The sequence below is a fragment of the Carlito syrichta genome, unplaced genomic scaffold (genome assembly GCF_000164805.1).
Source record: "Carlito syrichta isolate Samal-C Ts95f unplaced genomic scaffold, Tarsius_syrichta-2.0.1 Scaffold153575, whole genome shotgun sequence".
NCBI lineage: Eukaryota > Metazoa > Chordata > Mammalia > Primates > Tarsiidae > Carlito > Carlito syrichta.
In genome coordinates, this window is record NW_007097671.1 from 11688 (window position 1) to 33397 (window position 21710).

The 21710-nt window shown below is 47.7% G+C and overlaps 2 protein-coding genes across 6 annotated transcripts in view; one reads left to right on the forward strand and one right to left on the reverse strand.

Annotated features, from left to right (window-relative positions):
* The window catches only part of FTSJ3 (FtsJ homolog 3), an 8068-nt gene extending 824 nt beyond the window's left edge, over positions 1 to 7244 (forward strand). Inside the window, exons 3-20 of the mRNA XM_021708919.1 lie at positions 79 to 228; positions 349 to 428; positions 846 to 945; positions 1035 to 1229; positions 1307 to 1422; positions 1539 to 1643; positions 1724 to 1824; positions 1980 to 2060; positions 2140 to 2277; positions 2410 to 2545; positions 4483 to 4667; positions 4795 to 4909; positions 4987 to 5246; positions 5483 to 5568; positions 5657 to 5756; positions 6279 to 6462; positions 6541 to 6635; positions 6717 to 7244. Coding sequence (XP_021564594.1) covers positions 79 to 228; positions 349 to 428; positions 846 to 945; positions 1035 to 1229; positions 1307 to 1422; positions 1539 to 1643; positions 1724 to 1824; positions 1980 to 2060; positions 2140 to 2277; positions 2410 to 2545; positions 4483 to 4667; positions 4795 to 4909; positions 4987 to 5246; positions 5483 to 5568; positions 5657 to 5756; positions 6279 to 6462; positions 6541 to 6635; positions 6717 to 6909 — 2420 coding nt within the window. The 3' untranslated portion in view covers positions 6910 to 7244. The remainder of the gene's footprint in view (positions 1 to 78; positions 229 to 348; positions 429 to 845; positions 946 to 1034; positions 1230 to 1306; positions 1423 to 1538; positions 1644 to 1723; positions 1825 to 1979; positions 2061 to 2139; positions 2278 to 2409; positions 2546 to 4482; positions 4668 to 4794; positions 4910 to 4986; positions 5247 to 5482; positions 5569 to 5656; positions 5757 to 6278; positions 6463 to 6540; positions 6636 to 6716) is intronic.
* Positions 7245 to 7362: 118 nt separating this feature from the next.
* DDX42 (DEAD-box helicase 42) overlaps positions 7363 to 21710 on the reverse strand; it is a 35586-nt gene continuing 21238 nt past the window's right edge. For 4 of the 5 annotated variants that reach the window (XM_008050670.2, XM_008050668.2, XM_008050671.2 and 1 more), the window contains 11 exons: positions 20799 to 20918; positions 19200 to 19376; positions 18486 to 18614; positions 17787 to 17886; positions 17289 to 17336; positions 16720 to 16817; positions 14977 to 15253; positions 13603 to 13829; positions 11228 to 11338; positions 9983 to 10081; positions 8259 to 8951 (listed from right to left, as the gene is read on the reverse strand). In XM_008050670.2, coding sequence (XP_008048861.1) covers positions 8259 to 8951; positions 9983 to 10081; positions 11228 to 11338; positions 13603 to 13829; positions 14977 to 15253; positions 16720 to 16817; positions 17289 to 17336; positions 17787 to 17886; positions 18486 to 18614; positions 19200 to 19376; positions 20799 to 20918 — 2079 coding nt within the window. Of the gene's footprint in view, positions 8952 to 9982; positions 10082 to 11227; positions 11339 to 13602; positions 13830 to 14976; positions 15254 to 16719; positions 16818 to 17288; positions 17337 to 17786; positions 17887 to 18485; positions 18615 to 19199; positions 19377 to 20798; positions 20919 to 21710 lie in introns of all 5 variants that reach the window. The other variant, XM_008050667.1, reaches the window with a different exon arrangement.

The window sequence follows — 21710 nt, forward strand, 5'->3', positions numbered from 1 at the left end:
CCCCTCCCCCAGCCTCCGCCCTCGCTGCTTGCGGGGCAGAGGCCTCTCCTAGACCTCACGCCGTCTCCTGTCTCGGAGCCCGCACGTGGCCAGTGCAGGGCCCCGAGCCCCGGGGGAGGCCTCCGGGCCAGGGGAGGGAGAGGGACAACTCTGGGTGTTTGAGTCTCTGTTCCTTTCGTAGGTTGCAGGTGGCTGCCAAGTTTATGCCTGTGTCCAGCCTTATTGTGGGTGAGTGACAGGCAGGTCTCCTGGGTGTCTTAGGGGTGGGTTCTGGAGTCCTTTGTCCGGCTTTTTCCCTTCCGGCTTGAGCCAACCCCGTATAATATCCTGCTCTGCCTTTTTTTCTAGGTGTGGACTTGGTTCCAATCAAGCCTCTCCCTAACGTGGTAACTCTCCAGGAAGACATCACAACAGAATGCTGTAGGCAGGTAACTGGGAGTCTCTCTTGTCTCTTTTGAATGCAAACGTTCACATCCCCCAAGGTCCTTCTGGGTAACGCTTCTCTGCACTTGGAACACGTTCCTGCATGACATCTGTATGACAAGGCCCATGATTTGATATTCCTAGTGTCCGCTCCAGGCTTTGTTTAGAGTCAGGGATGCAGCTGTTAGGAACTGGGGGGAGGACACAGATCTCCAGTATAGTCCTTTCCAGGGGAGTCACCATCAGACTAGTCTCGTGGAGGCAGAGACGTATCATTCGTGCTGACCGTTGTTTCCTGTGCCTGGCATGCTTGGTCCACGATCGACACTAAGCACATGACCTAGAGCAACAGACGGCTAAGCCAGGGCCGTTCTCAGGCATTCCTGCGTGTCTGCTGCTATAATTACCTTTCTCCTTGGTAGGCCCTGAGGAAGGAGCTGAAGACCTGGAAGGTAGATGTTGTGCTGAATGATGGGGCCCCCAATGTCGGGGCTAGCTGGGTTCACGATGCGTACTCACAAGGTAGAGGGCGTGGGGCTTGGCGACGAGGTGCGGGGGCAATGGGCACACCCTCAGTGGCAGGGAGCCTCAGCTTCCTGTCTGTCCCACAGCCCATTTGACACTGATGGCTCTGCGTTTGGCTTGTGACTTTCTGGCACGTGGTGGCTGCTTCATCACGAAGATCTTCCGTTCCCGGGACTATCAGTCTCTGCTGTGGATCTTTGAGCAGCTGTTCCGCCGTGTCCAGGCCACTAAGCCCCAAGCCTCGCGCCATGAATCTGCAGAGATCTTTGTAGTCTGCCAGGGTGAGCATCGCTTTCTTTCTCTTGACTCAGCCCCCCAACCACCAAAGCACGCTTTTAAACGTAACCTATTGTTTTAGGTTTCCTGGCTCCTGACAAGATTGACAGTAAATTCTTTGACCCCAAATTTGCCTTCAAGGATGTTGAGGTTCAGGCTAAGACTGTTACTGAGTTGGTGAATAAGAAGAAGCCGAAGGTGTGTTTAGAGGTTGTGGACCCCAGGGGTCCTGGAATTCTGGGGAAGCTGGGCCTGGTGGGTCCTACAGATAGCTCAGGAGGGACTGCCCAACCTTCTGCGTTTCTCTCCTTAAGGCTGAAGGCTATGCAGAGGGTGACCTTACTTTGTATCACCGCACCACCGTCACCGACTTTCTTCGAGCTGCCAACCCTGTTGACTTCCTTTCTAAGGCCAGCGAAGTGAGTTCCCAGCCTTGTGGGGTTGTAAGAGAGCCCCAGAAACAGTCTGGGGACCTTCCCTGACTCCTCCTCCCACACAGATATTGCTAGACGATGAAGAGCTGGCACAGCACCCAGCTACTACTGAGGACTTACGGGCATGCTGTCAGGACATCAAAGTGTTAGGGCGCAAGGAACTCAGGTGAGCACAGGGCAGCCATAGGGACCAGGAGCCCTGAAGGCGGGAAAGCCCATGATGGTGCCTCTGTTCCTGTGCTAGCGGCTTGGGGGGGCAAACAGGAGGTGGCAGGGACAAGGAGGAAAGTGGTAAGATCAGCCACGGTATTTCTGGGGCAGGTCCCTGCTGAACTGGCGAACAAAGCTTCGGCGACACGTGGCCAAGAAGCTGAAAGAACAAGCAAAGGCCCTGGACATCAGGTAAGGAGGGAGCCAGACCGCAGCCGTCGTTGACAGAGTTGGGGGAGTATCTCGGCAGACCACCCAACTGTTTTTTCAGCCTCAGCTCGGGAGAGGAGGAAGAGGGTGCTGAGGAGGAGTCAGTGGCTGGGTGCACAAGGCAATCCGAGGAGGAGGAGGAACAGCTGGACCAAACCCTGGCAGAGATGAAGGCCCAGGAGGTGGCAGAGTTAAAGAGGTGAGGGGTGCCGGCGAGGGAACTGGGCGCCCCAGCGCAGGGCCCTTGGCGTGAAGAAGGGAGAAGGAGTGAACGTCACGGAGAGAGAGTCCTCTGAGCTGGGCAGGCCCTCTCCCTCCGCTGCCCTCCCAGGAAGAAGAGGAAGCTGCTGCGAGAGCAGAGGAAGCAGCGGGAGCGTGTGGCACTCAAGATGGACCTGCCTGGGGTTTCCATCGCAGACGAGGGGGAGACTGGCATGTTCTCCCTGCGCACCATCCGGTGCCCCCAGGTGAGACTGAAGCTTTGGGCACTGGGCATCTTCTGACGTGTGCTGAGTGGTGGTGGGCTGTGGCTGTTGTCTTCACCCACGTGAAGACTTGGCAGGGTCAAACAGACAGAAAACGTGAACCTTGCGATTAAAGGCCAAGAAGAAACAGGCACTTTAAAAAAGGGCGGACCTGGGAAGATACAGGAGCGTGACAAAAATTCATTCTATTTTTTTTTCTTTTCTTTTTTGAGTCGGAGTCTCCCTCTGTTGCCCACATGGGAGCGCAGTGGCACACTCATGGCCCCTGCAGCCTCACCCTGCTGGGCTCAAGCGATCCTTCCACCTCAGCCTTCCAAGAAGCTGGAACCACAGATATGTGCCACCATGCTCGGCTAAATTTTTTTACTGTAGAGACGAGGTCTTGCCAAATTGCTCGTGCTGGTCTCAAATCTCGGCTCAGGCAATCCTCTCACTTTTGTGCCTCCCAAAGTGCTGGGATTACAGGCTTGAGCCACCATGCCTGGCCTTTCTTTTTTTTTTTCCTGTTGTCGAGGTCTCCCTAGGTCACCCCGGCCAGAGTGCAGACCTGCTGGGCTCAGGCAATCCTTCCACCTCAGCCTTCCAAGCAGCTGGAACTCTAGCTGTGCCATCCCGCCCTGCTGATTGTTTTATCTTGGAGACGTCGTCTCACTGTGTTGCCCAGGCTTGCCTTGAACTCCTGGGCTCAGGCAGCCCTCTGGCCTCCACCTCCCAAAGTGCTGGGGTGACAGGTGTGAGCCACCACGCCCTGTAAGACTCATTCTTGTCGAACTAGAAATCAGAACCAGGAGTCCACATTCTAGCAGATGTAGCCAGGGTACTGAGCTACAAGCACAGGTGAGGCTGCTTCCTCCAGCACTGGGCAGCAGCCCTTCCTGAGGGAAGCAGTATCAGAGCACAGTGAGCTTTGTTCGTGTGTGGGAATGTCGCAAGCAGGTCATCTTGGTCATACAGGGGAGGCAGTAGAGCACAGTGGCCGTAGAGCAGACAGGGGCTTCAGCCCTGGGTCCGCCACCTGGAGCTGGGTGACTGAGCTACCCTCGGCCTCAGTTTCCTTGTCTGCGCTGATAGATCTCACCTACCAGAGTTTTGTGAGCAATCGAAGGTGGTGGCTAGGTGGAATTCCTTATCTGATAACCAATAGTTGTCTTTGCCGTGAAACAAAAAGCTTTTGGGGTTCTGACAGAGGGTCTAAATGAAAGTTTCATGAAGTGTATGTTGTCTGGGCTCCATTATTCAGCGGAAACAAAAGGTAGAGATGGTATTCTCTGGTGACGAGGTGCCTTTTGAGAATAGTTTTTAAAGGAGAGCCCATGTTTTAGAACATTGATGATTTAGGGTTAGGGTTAGGGTTAGATTGGATGCTGTGTAGCCATGGGGTACTTTTTCCTAAAACCTCTTTGCGCCAACATTGAAGACAAGACAGCTGAGTGGGACAGCTCAGTAATGCAGCTGAGAACAACTCACACAGGCCATTCCCTTCCCTGGTCTGAGCTTTCCCGTCTGTGAAAGGAAATGTATTGGCCACTGTGCTTCCTCATGCTGCTGAAGACAGACTAAGCCCAGAAGGAAAGGGGACTGTTGCTTGTAAGAACTTAACTTCTGCCGGGCTCGGTGGCTCAGCCTGTAATCCCGCGCCTTTGGGAGGCTGAGGTGGGTGGATTGCCTGAGCCCGCGGGTTCGAGACACGCCTGGGCAGCGAGACCTCATCTCTACAATAAATCAAAAGATCAGCCGGGCGTGGTAGTGCGCACCTGTAGTTCCAGCTACTTGGAAGGCCGAGGTGAAAGGATCGCCGGAGGCCAGCGGGTCGAGGCTGTGGTGGCCGGGAGTGGCCACTGCACTCCAGTGTGGGCGACAGTGAGACTCCGACTCAAAAAAAAAACAAACTTAACTTGCTTATTTCTGTGGAACTCCAGCTGTTAGAGAAAGTTACACAAGGAGATATGGGCATGGCAGACATACTTCTGTCCACCCTGCCGAGGGATGACATCTATGTGTCCGATGTTGAGGAGGACGACAGCGATGCCTCTCTGGACAGCGATTTGGATCCAGAGGAGCTGGCAGGAGATGGGGGACACCAGGGTGTGGCGGACCACACGCAGTAAGTGGTGAGCAGGTGGAGTGCTGAGCCAGAGTCCAGGCACGTCTTGCTAGTGGGGGGGGGAGGGAGCAAGGACCCTGAGCACTGTGGGTCCCTGCGCCGCTTCCCGTTTTCCTGGGGTCCACAGTGTGCCGTTGGGTGAAGCAGAAGATGACAAGGAGGAGGAAGAAAATCCGCTGCTGGTGCCGCTAGAGGAAAAGGCAGTCCTACAGCAAGAGCAAGCCAACCTGTGGTTCTCCAAGGTGAGGAGAGCTGGGCACGCCTCCAAGGAGGCTGGCATTCGGTGGGAGTGGACGACTGATGTCCCTGCCGCCCACAGGACGGCTTCAGTGGCATTGAGGATGATGCTGATGAGGCTCTGGAGATCAGGCAGGCCCAGCTGCTGCAGGAGAGCCGGCGGAAGAGACAGCCGCCGCCACCTGCCCGCACGAAGACTGAGGACACGTCTCCCCTGGGCCTGGGTAAGGCCCCTGGGGGGACAGAGGCCCCTTCAGCGACAGAAGTTGCCACTGGCCCTGAAGCCGAAGACGGAGGTGGCAGCTCGGACAGTGACAGCAGCAGCAGTGAGGATGGAGAGAGGTGAGGAGCCACAGCTGACGGGAGAGGGATGAAGGGGAAGCGAGCTGGAACGCTGGCTGCAGGTGGGAACTGGGAGCCACTGTCCCAGTGACCCCTAGTGAACTGGTCTGAGCCTGGCCCGGGCAGGGTCTTTGCAAGACCCGAAGCGGTTTTGCATGGGAGGCGGGTTGAGGTGTGGTGGGAGCACAGCCTGGTGGATGGAGTGGAGGATGCTCATGCCCAGGCCTCCTGCACAGCTGGGAACTGTCCTGCGGCAAGACGCGCAGCCAAAGGCCCAAACCGGATGACCACGGGTTTGAGGTGGTGCCCATCGAGGACCCAGGTGAGAGCTACACGCAGTGGCCTGTGAGAGGCCAGTGGGAGTTTCAGTGCTGGGACTCGAGCTCTGACCTTTCTTCTCCCCTCGCCAGGGAAGCGCCGGATACTGGACCCTGAAGGCCTTGCTCTTGGTGCTGTTATTGCCTCCTCCAAAAAGGCCAGGAGAGACCTCGTAGATAACTCCTTCAACCGGTAAAGGGGCCAGAGGATCCCAAGAGGCAGCCCCAGGGGTGGTGGGTGAGGGACAAGGGGCAGTCTTTTCTTTTTTTTGAGTTTTGAGTCTCATTCGGCCGCCCAGACTGAAGTGCAGTGGCACACTCAGGGTTACCCCAGCGCTGACATGTTGGGCTCTGGCGATCCTTCTGCCTCAGCCTTCCAAGTAGACCATTCACTAGCCTCGGCCTCCCAAAGTGCTGGGGTTACAGGCTGAGCCACTGAGCCTAGCTAGTAGTCTCTTTATAGTGTTGAGATCTCACTGTGTCACCCAGGCTGGAGTGCAGTGGCATGATCACAGCTCTCCACACCTCAACCCTTGGGCTCAGGAGATCTTGAGCTACTGCTCTTATCTAATTTTTCTACTTTTTATAGAGATGCGGTCTCACTGTGATGTCCAGGCTGGCCTGAAGTATAAAGTGCTAGGATTACATGCCCAGCTCAGATTCTTTTTAGAAAGCTTGGGTGACTGGTTATGGGGATGGTGCCCTTCTCACCCAGGTATGCATTTAATGAGGACGATGAAGAGCTTCCAGAGTGGTTTGTGCAGGAGGAGAAGCAGCACCGGGTACGGCAGTTGCCCATTGACAAGAAGGAGATGGAACATTACCGGAAACGCTGGCGGGAGATCAATGCACGGCCCATCAAAAAAGTGGCTGAGGCCAAGGCCAGAAAGAAAAGGAGGGTATGTGGTGGGGCTGCTAGAGTGAGGGTGAGGGGTGGGGGGTTGGGAAGAGGTTGTCTGATGGAGGCTCCCTACCAGATGCTGAAGAAGCTGGAGCAGACCAGGAAGAAGGCAGAAGCTGTGGTGAACACAGTGGACATCTCTGAGCGAGAGAAGGTGGTGCAGCTGCGCAGGTAATGGGGGGATGCCCCAGAAGCGCCCAGGGGTGAGCCGGCAGCGGAGAGCCAGCCTCTTACGTACACTCTCCTCTCCAGCCTCTACAAGAAGGCTGGGCTTGGTAAGGAGAAGCGCCAGGTCACCTATGTTGTGGCCAAGAAAGGTGTGGGCCGCAAAGTGCGCCGGCCAGCTGGCGTCCGAGGCCACTTCAAGGTGGTGGATTCAAGAATGAAGAAGGACCAGAGAGCACAGCAACGCAAGGGACAGAAGAGAAAACACCAGCGGAAGTGAGCAGGACTGCTAGGCCCTGGGAAGAGCTGGGACAAAGAGGAGCACCGCCCCGATGGGTCTTGATGGTCTTGCTGAGATCGGTGAGCTGAGTGGCCCGGGGCTCCACATGCAGATCCCAGGCTGAGAGGAGGCTGTCCAGCCTGAAGGTAGCTCCCATGAAAACACTGCCCTATGGTGTTGACAGCCGTGACCCTCCCATGAAGAATGGGGGTGCTGGGTGAAAGCCAAACCTTTCCAAGCCTAAGAGGCAATTTCGTGGTAGGTGGCAGTGTTGACTGCTCCGGCACTGGGCTCTTCCCTTCCCCCAGGAATAAAAACCAGGATGCCGAAGATAATGTCTTTTCTGGTGGCCTAATAAGCTCCCCCTGCGTGTGGGTGGTTGTCCTGTGCTGCACTGTCCAAACGGTAATGTCAGTGTGGACCATGGGGGAGAAATGACAAGCCAGCCACAGGTCCCAGCAGTAGAACCTTTACTAGAGAGCAGGCAGAAAGGATGCACATCTTAAAGAAACCCTCACAAAGTCACAACACTCAAAGTTCGCATAGTTTCCTTTTATAAACAAGATAGAACAAAAATCATCAAAATCATTTCAGCAAAAGATTTTCCTACCATTGGGGCGAATTAAAAAAAAAAAACACACAATGAAATAGAAGACACTTTAAAAGCTGTTATTGGGTTTCTTGTTTTTTAATTTTAAATTGAGCATCACTCAGAGTGGGAGCCACCCTGGAGCCACTCCCAGGATCGTCCCCCCCCAGTCGCAGTGGCTCTGGGTCTGGAAGGCTGCTCCTTCCAACATGTTGTCTCAGGGCTGGACACAAACCTGGCCAGGAAGCCAAGTACCAGCTCTCATTTAGTACCAGTCATCTCCCTTCCCTGCAAACATCAGAACCACCAATTGCTTCCCAACAGCTCAAAGGACTGGGTTTGCAGAAGCCAACTCAAGGGGAACTGCCTGGCCACACAACTAAGAAAAGAACTGACTTATAGATGTTTATAAGGTGACATCTTAGTAAAAAATATAAGCTACATATAATATAAACCTAGAGTGAGTTTTGTGCCCTAGAAGGCCCTTTCTCCCAAGGTAACCTCAACTTACCCTCATGACAACTCACCCAGGACCACAAGTGACTTCTCTGTTCTCACTGCTTCCAGGGACCAAAGTAACTTCCCAAGAAAACATCTGAAAATTCCTTCAGATGAAGGGGTGATGTCTCCAAGTTCCAGCTCTCCCCTAGGGGCAGGGGGTCCTTACACCTTGGACCCTGGCCCAGTCCTGAGACACCTAGTTACCAAAATCTAAAAATAAAATTAACGACAACTGATCCCACACTTCAGCACATACCCTCTAACTGTCCCACCGACTCTTCTTGCGTTTGGGCGGTTCTGGGATAGCAAAGCCATCGGCCGGCTTTTCTGTCTTGCTGTCTGCCTTGTCCACTTTGCCACTGTCCACCTTGGGGTCCGTCTTCTCACGATTACAACCTTCTTTCCTGCTTTCCCCGTTCCGACCATCGCTTGCACCCCGGCTATCCCCATGCCTGCCTGCGTTTCCTCCATGCCGGTTTTCCCCATGCCGATGGCCATCAGTGTGACGGCTGCTGCCTTCCAGGTAGCGGTATCCATCCCCGTGGCGCCCACCATCTCCGTGACGTGGGCTATCGCCATGCCGACTGCCACTCTCGCCGTGACTGTGACGGCTGCCACCCCGGTTCTCAGTGTATCTCTCTCTCTTCCCATTGCCTCCCCCAATGCCTTCTCGGCTGTTATTCCCTGAAGCTGCATTGTTGTTGACTCCCTGGGCTCCAGCAGAAGGGTAGGTCACAGGGGCAGCGCTGATGTTCCCAGTACTGCTAAAGCTTGGGATGCCCTTGGCGGCACTGGCGATGGGACTGTCGGGGCTGCTCTGACCCTGCTGTGCTGAACTAGTCGGAACAGAATTCAAGCTCCCCGCACTAGTCCATCCGCTTGCCCCAGCAGCAGAGCTTCCAGCCTTCTGATTAGTTAAACTGGCCGCAACAAAGTGACTCTTGTACTGTGACTGAAAGAGAAAGAGACAGCAGGAGCGGGTAAGATCGCAAGTTCACCAAACCTAAGTATGTGAGCATGGCAGACGGTAAAGTACAGAAACATTCACTATGCTATCTCTGCACTGACTAGTGTCCTGATGGCCCCACGGCACGCTTCCTTCTGTTCCTATGCTATCAACTCAAGGATCTTTGTGGACAGAGGGATCCGTACCCTGAAACTTACTTTGGCTAGAATAAAAGCACCTATGAATACAGTAGTTCACGTTTAGGGTATGCAAGCTTTTGTGTCCCCTCAATAATCCTACTTTCTAAAACAAAAAACAACAGCAAAAACTTGACAGCAAAACCTGACTTGTACTGAAGCCATGTAGTTTCGATCTGCTCTGCTTAGCGTGACTTAACTCCATTTTGCTTCAGAAGCCAGTGAGATAATGCAAGTGTAGTTGCAGACCTTGGTGGGTGTTAGGGGAAGAGGACTATGCGTCGCATTCCCCTTCTCACTCTGAAACACAAACAACCCTCAATTCCTAAGCGAGAGTTTCTGTATTTCTCTAATCATGAAAACCACAAGAAAAATCTTGGGACCAAATCAAAATATCAGTCTGGAGACAAAGTATGTAAATCAAGGCCCACCCAGTTAACTGGATGCTCCCTAGCCAACTGGAAGGGTAGGTGGGTGTGGAAGGAGGGCAGGTTCACAGATAGCAGAAGCAAACTTGCCATAGTCAAGAAGATGGCACTTACTCAGCCAGATGACGGAAACAGCAGAGGGGCCGCCACAGGCTGCTGGGAAGGGAGGGAGCTGCAGGACCACTCCAGGCTTAGAGTGAGTGAAATATGGCTGACATGAGTGCTTCTCAGACCTACACCTGTATCTCTAGGTAAGCTACTGTAGAGTTTATATTCAAATTGCAAGTAATGAGGAGGCCCTGTATTTAGCATCATGCCTACAGGCCCACCTACCAGCTCAGGACACTAGGACCCTACGCCACTGCCCAAAGGTCACTGCTGAAAGCTCGTATCATGAAACACTTGTTCAGACCTGGAAAGCTGCTTTCATGGCCGTCAGTCGATCCCCCATGGCTCCCGTGGATGGCTTGTAAGCCTCATAATTACTCATGACATTATTATTTCCTCGGTCCTGAAATGCAAACACACCTGTGAATAAGATCGAAAAAGCAGCAGGAGGGCCCATTGCCAGAGCCTGGGCCATGCCACACGGCAAACGCCTGAGAGTATGAGCTGCAACGGGAGCACTGTAGAAGGTCACTTAGACTTTGTGGGAGAAGGTGTGGTAACTAGTCAGCATTTTAAGATGCTTACACCCCTCAACCCAGTAATTCTATTTTTGGGAATTAGCCCTAATCACACATGCAATCAGATTATGCCTAGAGTAGATTATGTTTGTGTATACACAAGCACACTTAAGTAAAAATGACGCTAAAGGTGAGAGGCCCACAATATAGCCTCATGTGAGACTGCCCAGGCTCTACATCAAGACCATGGAGGGTCTGAGCATCAGCCTCAACATTCAGTGGGATTATCTGGGCTGACTGACATTGGGTGGTTTTAAAGATGAACTGAATTGACATGTGTGATTGCCTGGGATGGTCTGGACACATACAAAGTATGCAATAAATGTTGCCTATTGCCATTAAATGCATTAGCACCACCATTAGCACAATGTAGGAACAGAGTATTCATTTATCAAAGATGCCAACTTTAGCTAGAATGCTCCAGAAATGTATAGGCAGCTTTCTTCCCTGCTTAGCGATCAAAGTGACAGAAAACAGTCAGAAAGCCACTGAAGGGGTGCTTTTGTTGCCTTGTTTGTGAGAAACACTAGCTCACACCTCTCTCTGATACACTTTCCCAGACACGAAAGTTCCTGGTCCAGCCTGAGCTGAGGGACAAGATGCAGTTACTCTACCCAGCAGCCCATTGTGCCGACTCCTTAGTAGCTCCAGGCAGTGCTGGAGGGCTTCTTAGGACAGACTGTGGGCCCCAACTCCAGAGGTTCTGATTCTCCATGTCTGGGGCCAGGGAGAAGTCTGCATGTGCTACTGGTCCAAGGACCACCGCAGGAGAGTTGCTGGTGATCTAGATGCATTCCTAGCAAGTCTCTTCTCCAACAGAAAGTTGCCTCAGGAAGCAGCACTGCAGTGACAGCAGATTCAATACAAACTCCCATCTGAACTCTCTCAAGCTTTCTTAGGCAGATCAGAAGAGTCCTAATGACATGCAAGATGTGGGCCAATCCAAAGGCACTAATGCAGTCTGGACTCACCGTGTTCTCAGAGCCCAGGCCAGGTCGCTCCCTGTAGCCCAGGCCTCCACCACCAATGTTTAGCTTTTTCCCTTTCCCTCCTTTGAAGCGGGATTTCCGAAACCAGGCATTCTGCAACGAACACAATTTAAGGCTAAGTCAAGGGAGGGAGAGAAGGCCAGAGGAAGAGGGCAAGGTCAAAGAGGAAATCAGGTGGGAAGAGAGAATGTTTTGCTTCATCTTTAGCATTTATGACAACAGACGGGCTTCCTCCTGGCAGTAAAGCTCAACCGATTTGCCAGAATGCTTAAGATTCTTTGAAAGGCTTCCTTTAGTGTTTCACCCTAAAGGGCCTCCTGGAAGGAAAGTGATCAGATATGCTTCAAATGCAGGAGTCCCTCTGGCTACTTCTAACTTCCTTGAGGAAAATGAGTTTATTTTTTATTTCTCGAGCCACCTATGTACCCTATTGGGCGTAAAAACTGGGAGCTGAATTTTAAAGAGCTGGTGTGTTCGGAAGTGGAGGAAAAAAGCAAAGAATGGCTTATTAGAACTGGCTCTAGGAACAGGCTCCCAGAAAGGACTGAAAGGACTCCCAGAAAGGACACAACTGAAAACGTTATTTACCCTCAGAGCATGAAGTTTGCATCGACCTTGTCCACTGCCAGAATACTACTCCCCAGGTTGATTCCTCTTCTACGAAGGCAAACATCTCTGGGGAGGCTAAAGCTCTGTCTGACAATCTCATGCTGCTGCTACAGTGCTAGCAAAGCAGGCAGCTTGGGGACTGTGCTGGGCAGAGAGAGCCTGCAGCACAAAGGGAGAGGCAAGAAAATGCCAGAGACAAATGTATCCTGTTTAAAAACAGTTCGAGATCAGCCCCCGACACCCAGGACATGAGGAGGGAACACCATTCTCCTCTCTCCTGTGCAGTCACCAGCAACCTTCTTATGTCCCGAGAGGGACTTGCACAGCAAGTACTTTGCTCCTAGACCAGGAACTCAGGCAGCATCATACTACAGTTAGCATCATACTATAACTCTAGGTTACCAGTTGTGTGGGCTAGCCTGGGCATCTGACATCTGCTCCCTAAGTGTTCTGATCCCATCTGTGGCATGGGGACTGCATGTATTAAGATGGACCAGGCTGGGAGCTGTGGCTCACAACTTTAATCCCAGGACTTTGGGAGACTGAAGCGAGAGGATTGCCTGAGCCCACAGGTTTGCTATCAGCCTGGGCAACTTGGAGAGACCTCATCTCTACAATAAATCAAGAAAAATTAGGCGGGTGTGGTGGCTCATGCCTGTAGTTCCAGTTACTTGGAAAGCTGGGGTGGAAGGATTCCCTGAGCCCAGCAGGTCAAGGCTGTGCTGGCCGTGAGTGTGCCACTGCACTCCAGTCTGGTGACAGAGTGAGACTCCAACTCAAAAAAAAAAAAGATGATGCCAGGTTTCTCTTGGTAGAACACGCCAGGAAGAGGGCAACTGGTGTGGCCAGAGGTCTGAGGTCTGTCTGCAAGGAATAGTGAGGAGGCACTGTACACTCTTTTTAAGGATACCACATCATCTTGAGGCCCTAAAAGAGAAGGCTTTTGCGGGGGGAGAGCAGTCAGGAACAGTAACCATCTTTGAGTTTAAATATATTGATAAGTGTATTATGAAGTAAGCAGGTAGAAACCACAGGGTCAGATTTTAGCACAAAGAGACAACTTTAACACGGACACTGTTGGCCCTCTGTACTCAGATGTACCCTTTGAAGGGACATTGGAAATCTACCAAAACACTTGGATGTTCCCTCTCAGGGGACATAAGAAGGTTCCTGGTGACTGCACAGGACAAAGTTATGCAAGCACAAATGTTTAAGAGATTTATGTTCCCTTGAAGTTTTCCACTCAAAACCAATGAAAAACCCGTGTCCCATTTGAAATTTGTCAAACTTCTACTCGATCATTTGAGAAACGCCTTTCAGGAATCATGAGTTCATCCTTCCACACTGTCTTCCAACAACAGATTGGACAATAAATTACATACTATTTATGTGGGAGTAAGAAAACGAGACTGCACTGTCTGCTAAAATAGAAAAACACCAGGTAGAAGACATCTAACAAATTACTATTGCATAACATGTATCAACAAACCTGCATGGCATGTCAGTGACTGTTTCTCATGTTACCACACGTTAGAAAAACATAAGATAGAATGGCCACTGCACTCCAGTCTTGGCGACAGAGTGAAACTCCAACTCAAAAAAAAAAAAAAAAAAAAAAATTGATTTTTTTTTGGTCATAAATAAGTTCTTCAATGTCCAAAATTCCATATTAAGCTGAATATCATTACAATAAAAAAAACTGGTTCCAATGCTATATATAGCAATCTGACATGTGCCCAGTCCCTCACCTGCATTGCCAGGTCTAGAAGTTCCTTGGAAACATGCTGATTGGCTCCTTCCAAATTCCGGACAAGGTCACCAGCAAAATTGCTGTCCTTGGGAGTCAGTAGGGTATAGGCCACACCCTTCTCACCTGCTCTTCCCGTGCGGCCAATTCTATGAGTATGGGTATCAATGTCTCGTGCCACATCATAGTTAATTACAGTCTTAATTGAAGGAATGTCCAGACCACGGGCTGAAAGAAAAAGCCACAAGATTCTTTTATTCTTCACCTGTAGTCAAAAGACCAAAGTACAATAAGTCTTAATTGAAGGAATGTCCAGACCACGGGCTGAAAGAAAAAGCCACAAGATTCTTTTATTCTTCACCTGTAGTCAAAAGACCAAAGTACAATAAGTCCCCTACATTCGAACCTTTAAGTTGTGAACTTTCAGAGATGCACTCGCATGTCCAGTCACATGTTAGTTCACATGTCTGGTGTACATACAGTCCCTGTATGCCAGCTGTTTACTGTACTACTGTATTTTTCAAGGTACTGTAGTGTAAAATTACACTTTTTTTTGTTTTTTACATGTTACTTGTGTGTAAAGTATTATAAACCTATTACAGTATAGTATTACATAGCCAAATGTGTTTGCTGAGTACCTAGGCTAACTTTGTTGGACTTATGAACAAACTGGATTTACAAACATGCTCTTGGATGGGAACTCGTTTGTATATTGGGGACCTAACTAGAAACAGAAATGCTGGTGCTCTAAGAACTCAGATTTCTCTTATGGAGGCAAAGTGCATGGATTTAAGAGTTGAGATACAGGTATATAAGGTACCTTTCTAAAACAAAGGTCACCAGCACGGATTCTATGATGCCAGGCCATCTAGCATAAGGGACTTGTATCTTTTGCCATCAACAGCCTGCCATACCCTCTCTCTCTTGCACTGGGAATAAATTTAGAAATGTGCCTTAAAACCAAATGTGCTCTCCTTCTGGTAAAAAAAAGAATTTTTTAAGGGTAGTTATTAAGACTTGGCACAACAAATACAATCACAGCCTCAAAATTTTTCTGAACTCGAGTGAAACTTGCCCAACTAAACTGCATACAGTAGCTAAGGGTAGGATACTGACTGTATTCAAACGCACACGAAGGGCCCTGCCTTTTCCCCTCTGTGTCCTCCAGGTGCAGAAATTCTTTGATCAGGGAGAAATATGAAATGCAGAGCAACATCCAAAGCTCTAGACTGTGAAACCCCATGTGAGGTGCCACCTCACCAGGAATGGCTGGCCAGGTTATGTTCAGCCTGCTCAGGAATGACAAGTCTTATAAAGTAAGACAGAGCGACCTCACAGCGTGGGCAACTGAAGCATTGGGAAAGTCACACTCTACCTGCAACATCTGTGGCCACCAGGACGGGGATGTCCTTTTTCTTAAAGTCAGAAATGACCTTGTTTCTCTCACTCTGATCCATGTCCCCATGAAGCAGTCCAAGGTTATGGCCCTCCTGCTTAAGGTTACTGGCTAGCTCTTCAGCATTGGCTTTTTTAGTAACAAACAGGAGGACACTCCCAGAAGAGGTAAACTCCACCAAACGCCGAGTAAGCCAGTTCCATTTACTAGGCCCGGAATGGAGAATCTCCACAATCTGTGTCACATCTTCGTTTGCCTGAGAGGGAAGAAATGAAACAGATGACTATGACTCTGATATCAACGGAATCTGAACAAGGGCTAGGCATTATGTTTGCTACTTGCAAGTGCTTTTCTCCTTGGACCTTCCTTCAGTAAGTCAAGGTTGGCTCAAAACTTACCTCTCCCTCTAATGACCTTGCTTTTCACCTAGTGCACAGACCTGCCAAATTTGTACACCCCACTTTTTCACATGCCTATTCAGATTACTCACAATAGAGAATCTCTTCCACTCAGTGTTCCTAGTACAAGTTACACATGTGCTTACAAATGAAAGTCAGTCAATGGCAGATGCTAACGACATAAGAACTTCAACGATGATTATGGCAACCAACTGCAAGAATACTCTCAAAAGCCTTAACTGAATCCCAAGTCCCAGTTCAGAGACAGTTTCTACACAGGGCATATGTACACGGAAGAAGGGAAACCCTAATTCATTTTCACTAGGCTTTTCAGTCACCCTCCCACTGGTGCAGGCCTCTTCCCACAATCATTTACAATGACAGGTCCAGCCTAACTCACTGGGCAGGCTTCCAGGCAGACCTTTTTGTTTCTTTAAAGAAAATAAAATTAGGCAGGGGTTGCTGGCTCAGCCTGTAATCCCGCTGCACTTTGGGAGGCCAAGGTGAATGAATTGCCTGAGTTCGCAGGTCTGAGACCCGCCTGGGCAATTTGATAAGACCTCATCTCTACAATAAATCAAAAAATTAGCTGGGCATGGTAGCGCACGCCTGTAGTTCCAGCTACTTGGAAGGCTGAGGCGGAAGGATTGCCAGAGCCCAGCAGATCGAGGCTGCGGTGGCCGAGAGTGTGCCACTGCACTCCAGTCTAGGCAATAGAATACGACTCCAACTCAAAAAAAAAAAAATCTTGCCGGGTTCGGTGACTCAGCCTGTAATCCCGGGACTTTGGGAGGCCGAGGTAAGTGGATTGCCTGAGCCCGTGGGTTCGAGACCCACCTGGGCAACTTGGCATGACCTCGTCTCTACAATACATCAAAAAAATTAGCTGGGCTCGGTAGCACGTGACTGTAGTTCTGGCTACTTGGAAGGCTGAGGCGGAAGGCAATCGCAGCCCAGCAGGTCGAGGCTGCGGTGGCTGGGAGCATGCCACACTGCACTTCAGTCTGGGCGACAGTGAGACTCCAACTCAAAAAAAGAAAAAAATAATCTTTTTAAATTACAGAAACTGTTAAACATTCAAACAAGAACGAAATGAACCAAATCAATGCACCAACTCATCACCCACTGTCAGCAACTGCCAATATTTTGCCAATCTTATTTCATCTATCCCCCCATTTTTATTTTTTGAAGCAAATCTGAAACGCTTCGCCTCATCCGGAAACATAGCATCTTTATGTTTTTATCTCAACGGTGAGAAATCCATTCTATGTTCTATAGTATAAGAATACACCCCAGGGTCCCATTTAGCCCTGTGCAGGGTTACCTCGCCAATATCTCCCTGCACCACTCGAATAGGGTCGATCAGGATGTCTCTGGCCAACTTTTCAATCTTCTTCCGAAAAGTTGCACTGAATAAGAGAGCTAAAAGGTAAAAAAAATTCCATTAAAGCATGACTTCTTCATTGAACACCCACTAAACCCTCTAGACATTCAGAATTACTCAGTGTTTTTAACATAAACCCACTGAAACTTTAAATCTAGTTTAAAAACTGATTTGCCCTCATCCTATTTTTATTATATTTTCAGCTGAAACAAGCCATCAGCATGGTTCAGAAAAAGACTCTTGATTCAAATGAGCAGATCGGCACTGCACATTGCCTCTACCCACTGATAAAACTGGGTAACCTCTGAGTCTTGGTTTTATCATCTTAACGAGTAGGTTTCATCCGGTGATCTCTACGGTCCTGCCCAACTCAGAGGAGCTCATTGTCTCCCTCTCGATGGTTCTCACCAGTACACACAAGATCAATTTTATTTCCATGACTGAGTGTTTATGAAATAGGTGCTCATTCTGAGTACCAATGTGGTTTGATAAAGGTGTTTAATACATACTCTGTCTGTCAGGACGAACATGACTTGCTATGGATCGAACCTGGTACTCTGGAAGAAGCAGAACAGTAAAATTAACATAAACCTGTGATACAATTTGAGAGGCCTGAAAAAAGTCATTTAAAGTCTTCATGATAAGTTATTAAGAATTAAGGAAAATTTGAAATTCCCTAGACACATCATTCAGTTAAAACTGAAAAAAATGTTCCTTCCATTCAGCAAGTGTGGGTCTGGCAGTGTTCCAATCAGTAAAAATAGAAATATTCCCCCTATATACAAAAGTGCTTTCAAATTTCCTCAACCCCATCAAGTCTAATATACTTTCCTGAGAAAATATTAAAAATAGTTAATGTCTTAGCTATATTTCCACAGTCTAACACTACCCAGGAGTATTTTTAGCTTCTCTCATGCTGGAAAAAAAAAATTGCTTAGTCTAGAAAGACACGGAAAAAAGTATTATCGTGAGGATGGGGACAGAAGAAACTGGTATTCAAGGCATACCAAATCCCATGTCAAACATTCGATCTGCTTCATCAAATACAAGGTAAGAGACTCTTTGAAGATTGGTGGCTTTCTTTTTCACATGATCAATCAGTCGACCCTATGGGATCCACAAAGCAAATAATAAGTATAATTAAAAGCATTCACAAGGATATTCTGAAGTTGTGCTTCTGGCAAAAATGCTATTTCTCCAGTCTTGGACTAGAAGAGGTAGCTTTCCCACTGCCTGTTTTGGCAATACCAATCATGTCTCCGGCACTTCATGTACTACACAGCCCAAGAGAAGAGAAGTTTTGAAAACTCAATTAGCTTCTTCCTTTATGTTGTGACTTAAGTTCTTTAGAAAAGTGGTCAGAGACATTTAAAACATATTAACAGGTTCTTATGTTTAGACCACACTCTTCTGGGCAGTTATGATCATATTCTGAATAGCTTTCTGATTCTTGATGTTCTTGGTAACATTTTCTAGGAGAGTATAAGAAAAACTATCTAAAATAGAATTTGCAGCTACTAACGCTTATGTCACAGAGGCTCTTACTGAACTGCTAACTTAGCCACCAATCAAAACCACAGGGTGCCATTTATCAGGACATTTTCAACTCTGCTTTACCAAATTTTAGGGGAAATTCCCTGCAAAAACAACCATGTTCTCCATAGCAAGAGAGGCTGAGAAGCCACTTAAACATAAGACCTACTTACTGGAGTACACACAACAATCTCTGCTCCTTCCTGAAGGGCCTTGGCCTGCTCCCACATGCTCCCTCCACCATACACGGCCACTGATCGAAGATTATATGCTTTTCCAAACCGCTTACATTCTGCATGGATCTACAAAGTTGTTAGAAATATATGAACAAACTGTGACACTACTAAATCCCTCTATCACAATCCAAAAGGGAGTTCAAAAAAAGTGTTATGCCATAAAAAGTCAAAGCCTAGAACATGCTTTAGAAATCACAATTTTATTCACAAAGGTATAAATGAATAGCAGGATACCATTATCACATCTCAACAGGATATCTGAAATCCTGCCTCATTCCTTTGTACCCTTCTCCTGATCCTGTCACTGCCTTTCCACCAAGAAAAATGAATTCATCCCAGAGAAAAACACTGTAAGGTCATAATACAAACAATCTCCATATCATGCTACGACTTTCCTCTTAAGACATTGTTTATAGGGGGAAGTGTGTATTTGGTTACATAGAAAATACTTAACACTTAATACTTTCCAGGAGTTTTCTGCTAGCATGACAATGTGAAAATATTTAACGTCACTGAACTCTGAAATGGTCAAGATAGTCAATTTCGTGTGTACACAAATCAAGAACGAAGTTTCCTGGTTGCCTCCCTACTTGATGGGCTGGTCCCCTTCTAGTCCACATGTGGAGAAGGTACTCTACACAAAGCACATACCTGCTGGCAAAGCTCCCTGGTAGGACACACAATCACTGCAATTGGTCCATCACCTGGTTCTAGCTCCTTCTGATCCATTATATGAATCAACATGGGCCAGATAAAGGCTGCAGTTTTCCCACTGCCTGTTTTGGCAATACCAATCATGTCTCTGCCACTTAATGCCACAGGTACACCCTGGAGAAAAAAAACAGAATATATCTGCTCTAAAATTTCAATTTTACAGATGTACTGAAGGAAATCCTGGGACAGGATAAATGACTAATAATGATATTCATGTGCAATGGAACAAAAATATCCTGGGTTATGCAGCTGTGGAACAGTGAGAAATACCTGCTATTCTTGATTTATTAAAAAAAAAAACAAAACAAAACACATCATTCTTTCCATGTGGATCAGCCACCATTTACAGAATATATGTCATTTTGCTTAAAATATAGAAATGAAAAGTCACAATTTATAACAAAGTAAGTGGTTGCTAAAATTTATAAAAATGTTCACCCCTTGAGAAGGTACAGGCTATCTCATTCATATACAGAAAATTCTCATAATGAATGGATCCCATATATAAACAGGAAACAGAAGCTACCAATTTCAGTAATAAGAATTTTCAGAGCCGGGCTTGGTGGCTCAGCATGTAATCCTACACCTTAGGGAGGCTGAGGTGAGTGGATTGCCTGAGCCTGTGGGTTCCAGACCTGCCTGGGCAACTTGGCGAGACCTCATCTCTACAATAAATCAAAAATTGGCCACGTGTGGTAGCACGCGCCTGTAGTTCCAGCTACTTGGAAGGCTGAAGCGGAAGGATCGCCGGAGCCCAGCAGGTTGAGGCTGCGGTGGCTGAGAGCGGCCACTGCACTCCAGTCTGGGTGACAGAGTGAGACTCGAACTCAAAAAAAAAAAAAAAAGAATTTTCAGATCACAGACAAAGGAATTCTAGTCATTGGTAGTGCTAAACTTGGCCATGCACAAGTTTTTGTTAGGTTTAGGCCTAATAAATACATAAATGTCTTCTTTTAGACCACATTTTCAGAATTTATACTTATCAGATATAAAAGAACATTTCACAGCCACTTAGCAACATTTTAGAATGGTAAATAATTCACATTTACTCTAATTTTTAAAGGTTTCAAAAATATTCTTGGATTTCATGAATGTCTTTTCTTCCCTTTAAAAAAAAGCAAAGGGCCAGGCTCAGTGGCTCAGCCTGTAATCCCAGCACTTTGGGAGGCTGAGGTGAGTGGATTGCCTGAGCCTGTGGGTTCGTAACCAGCCTGGGCAACTTGGCGAAACCTCATCTCTACAATAAAATAAAAAATAGCTGGGCGTGGTAACGCGTGTCTTAGTTCTGGCTACTCAGAAGGCTGAGGTGGAAGGATCGCTGGAGCCCAGATGGTCAATGCTGGGGTGGCTGTGAGCATGCGTGCCACTGCACCCCAGCCTGGGTAAAGGAGTGAGACTCCAACTCAAAAAAAAAAAAGAGGCAAAGGTTGAAGACTAAGCCACAGAGGACTGGTTTAATGCTTTGACTTGTTTGCAAACTAAAAGTAGCCACAAAAGATTATACTACTTCATTTTCTTTCACTATGTTTCACTTACCTGGCATTGTATTGGAGTGGGCTGTGTGTACTCAGATTTTCGAATCTGGTGCATAAGTTGTTCATCAAACCCAAAATGAGCAAAGCTACTTCCTGGTCTAGGGGGTGCCGCGCCAGAGACCTAGAAACAGATACAACTGCCAAGAATGACTTGTACTTCAACATAAACAGTATCTTAAGTTCAACAATACTTACCTGGATCTAGCATTTTAGCTTGAGTATTAAGAAGTGAAAATAACAAGGGTAACTGCATAATCAATATTTGAATACCTAACCCTGAATTGTACCCCACATCTTTATGATAAAAAATAAATTATTTTTAAAAATATTTAAAAAAAAGAAGTGAAAATATAAGTCTGTAATCAAAAGCATGCACTAAAAAGGCAAAACTTCATATAGTAACAAATAAACTTCATATAAAAACTCCATGATAAATATTCCTGAGATAATTCTGTCATGATTTAAAATTGTAAGCATCTAAAAGTCTCTTAAAGAAAAATTAATTTTCTCATTTCCTTTCTCAAAGAAAAAACACTATAAGTTTATAGCACAAACAATCTTCATATCACAATACTACTTTCCTGTTAAAATAGTAGATTATGGGAGAAAGTGTGTATTTGGTTACACAGAAAATATTTAACACATAATACTTTCTAGCAGTTTCCTGACAGCACGACAATGGAAGAACAGAAGAGGGAAGAAAATTTTTTTAATAAATTGGGAAAAGTCATTAATGTCTTTTTTTGCCATTCTGCATAACTATTAACCAGATGGTAGAAAAAATACATTTTACTTAGTGAAATGAAAATTGCAAATGAGCAACAAATAAGCCTAGACGCGATGGTTACAAAGATAAAATCTCCCAGCTCCATTTTCAGTCATGCCTTATCCCTGAGTGATGCGCCAGCCACTG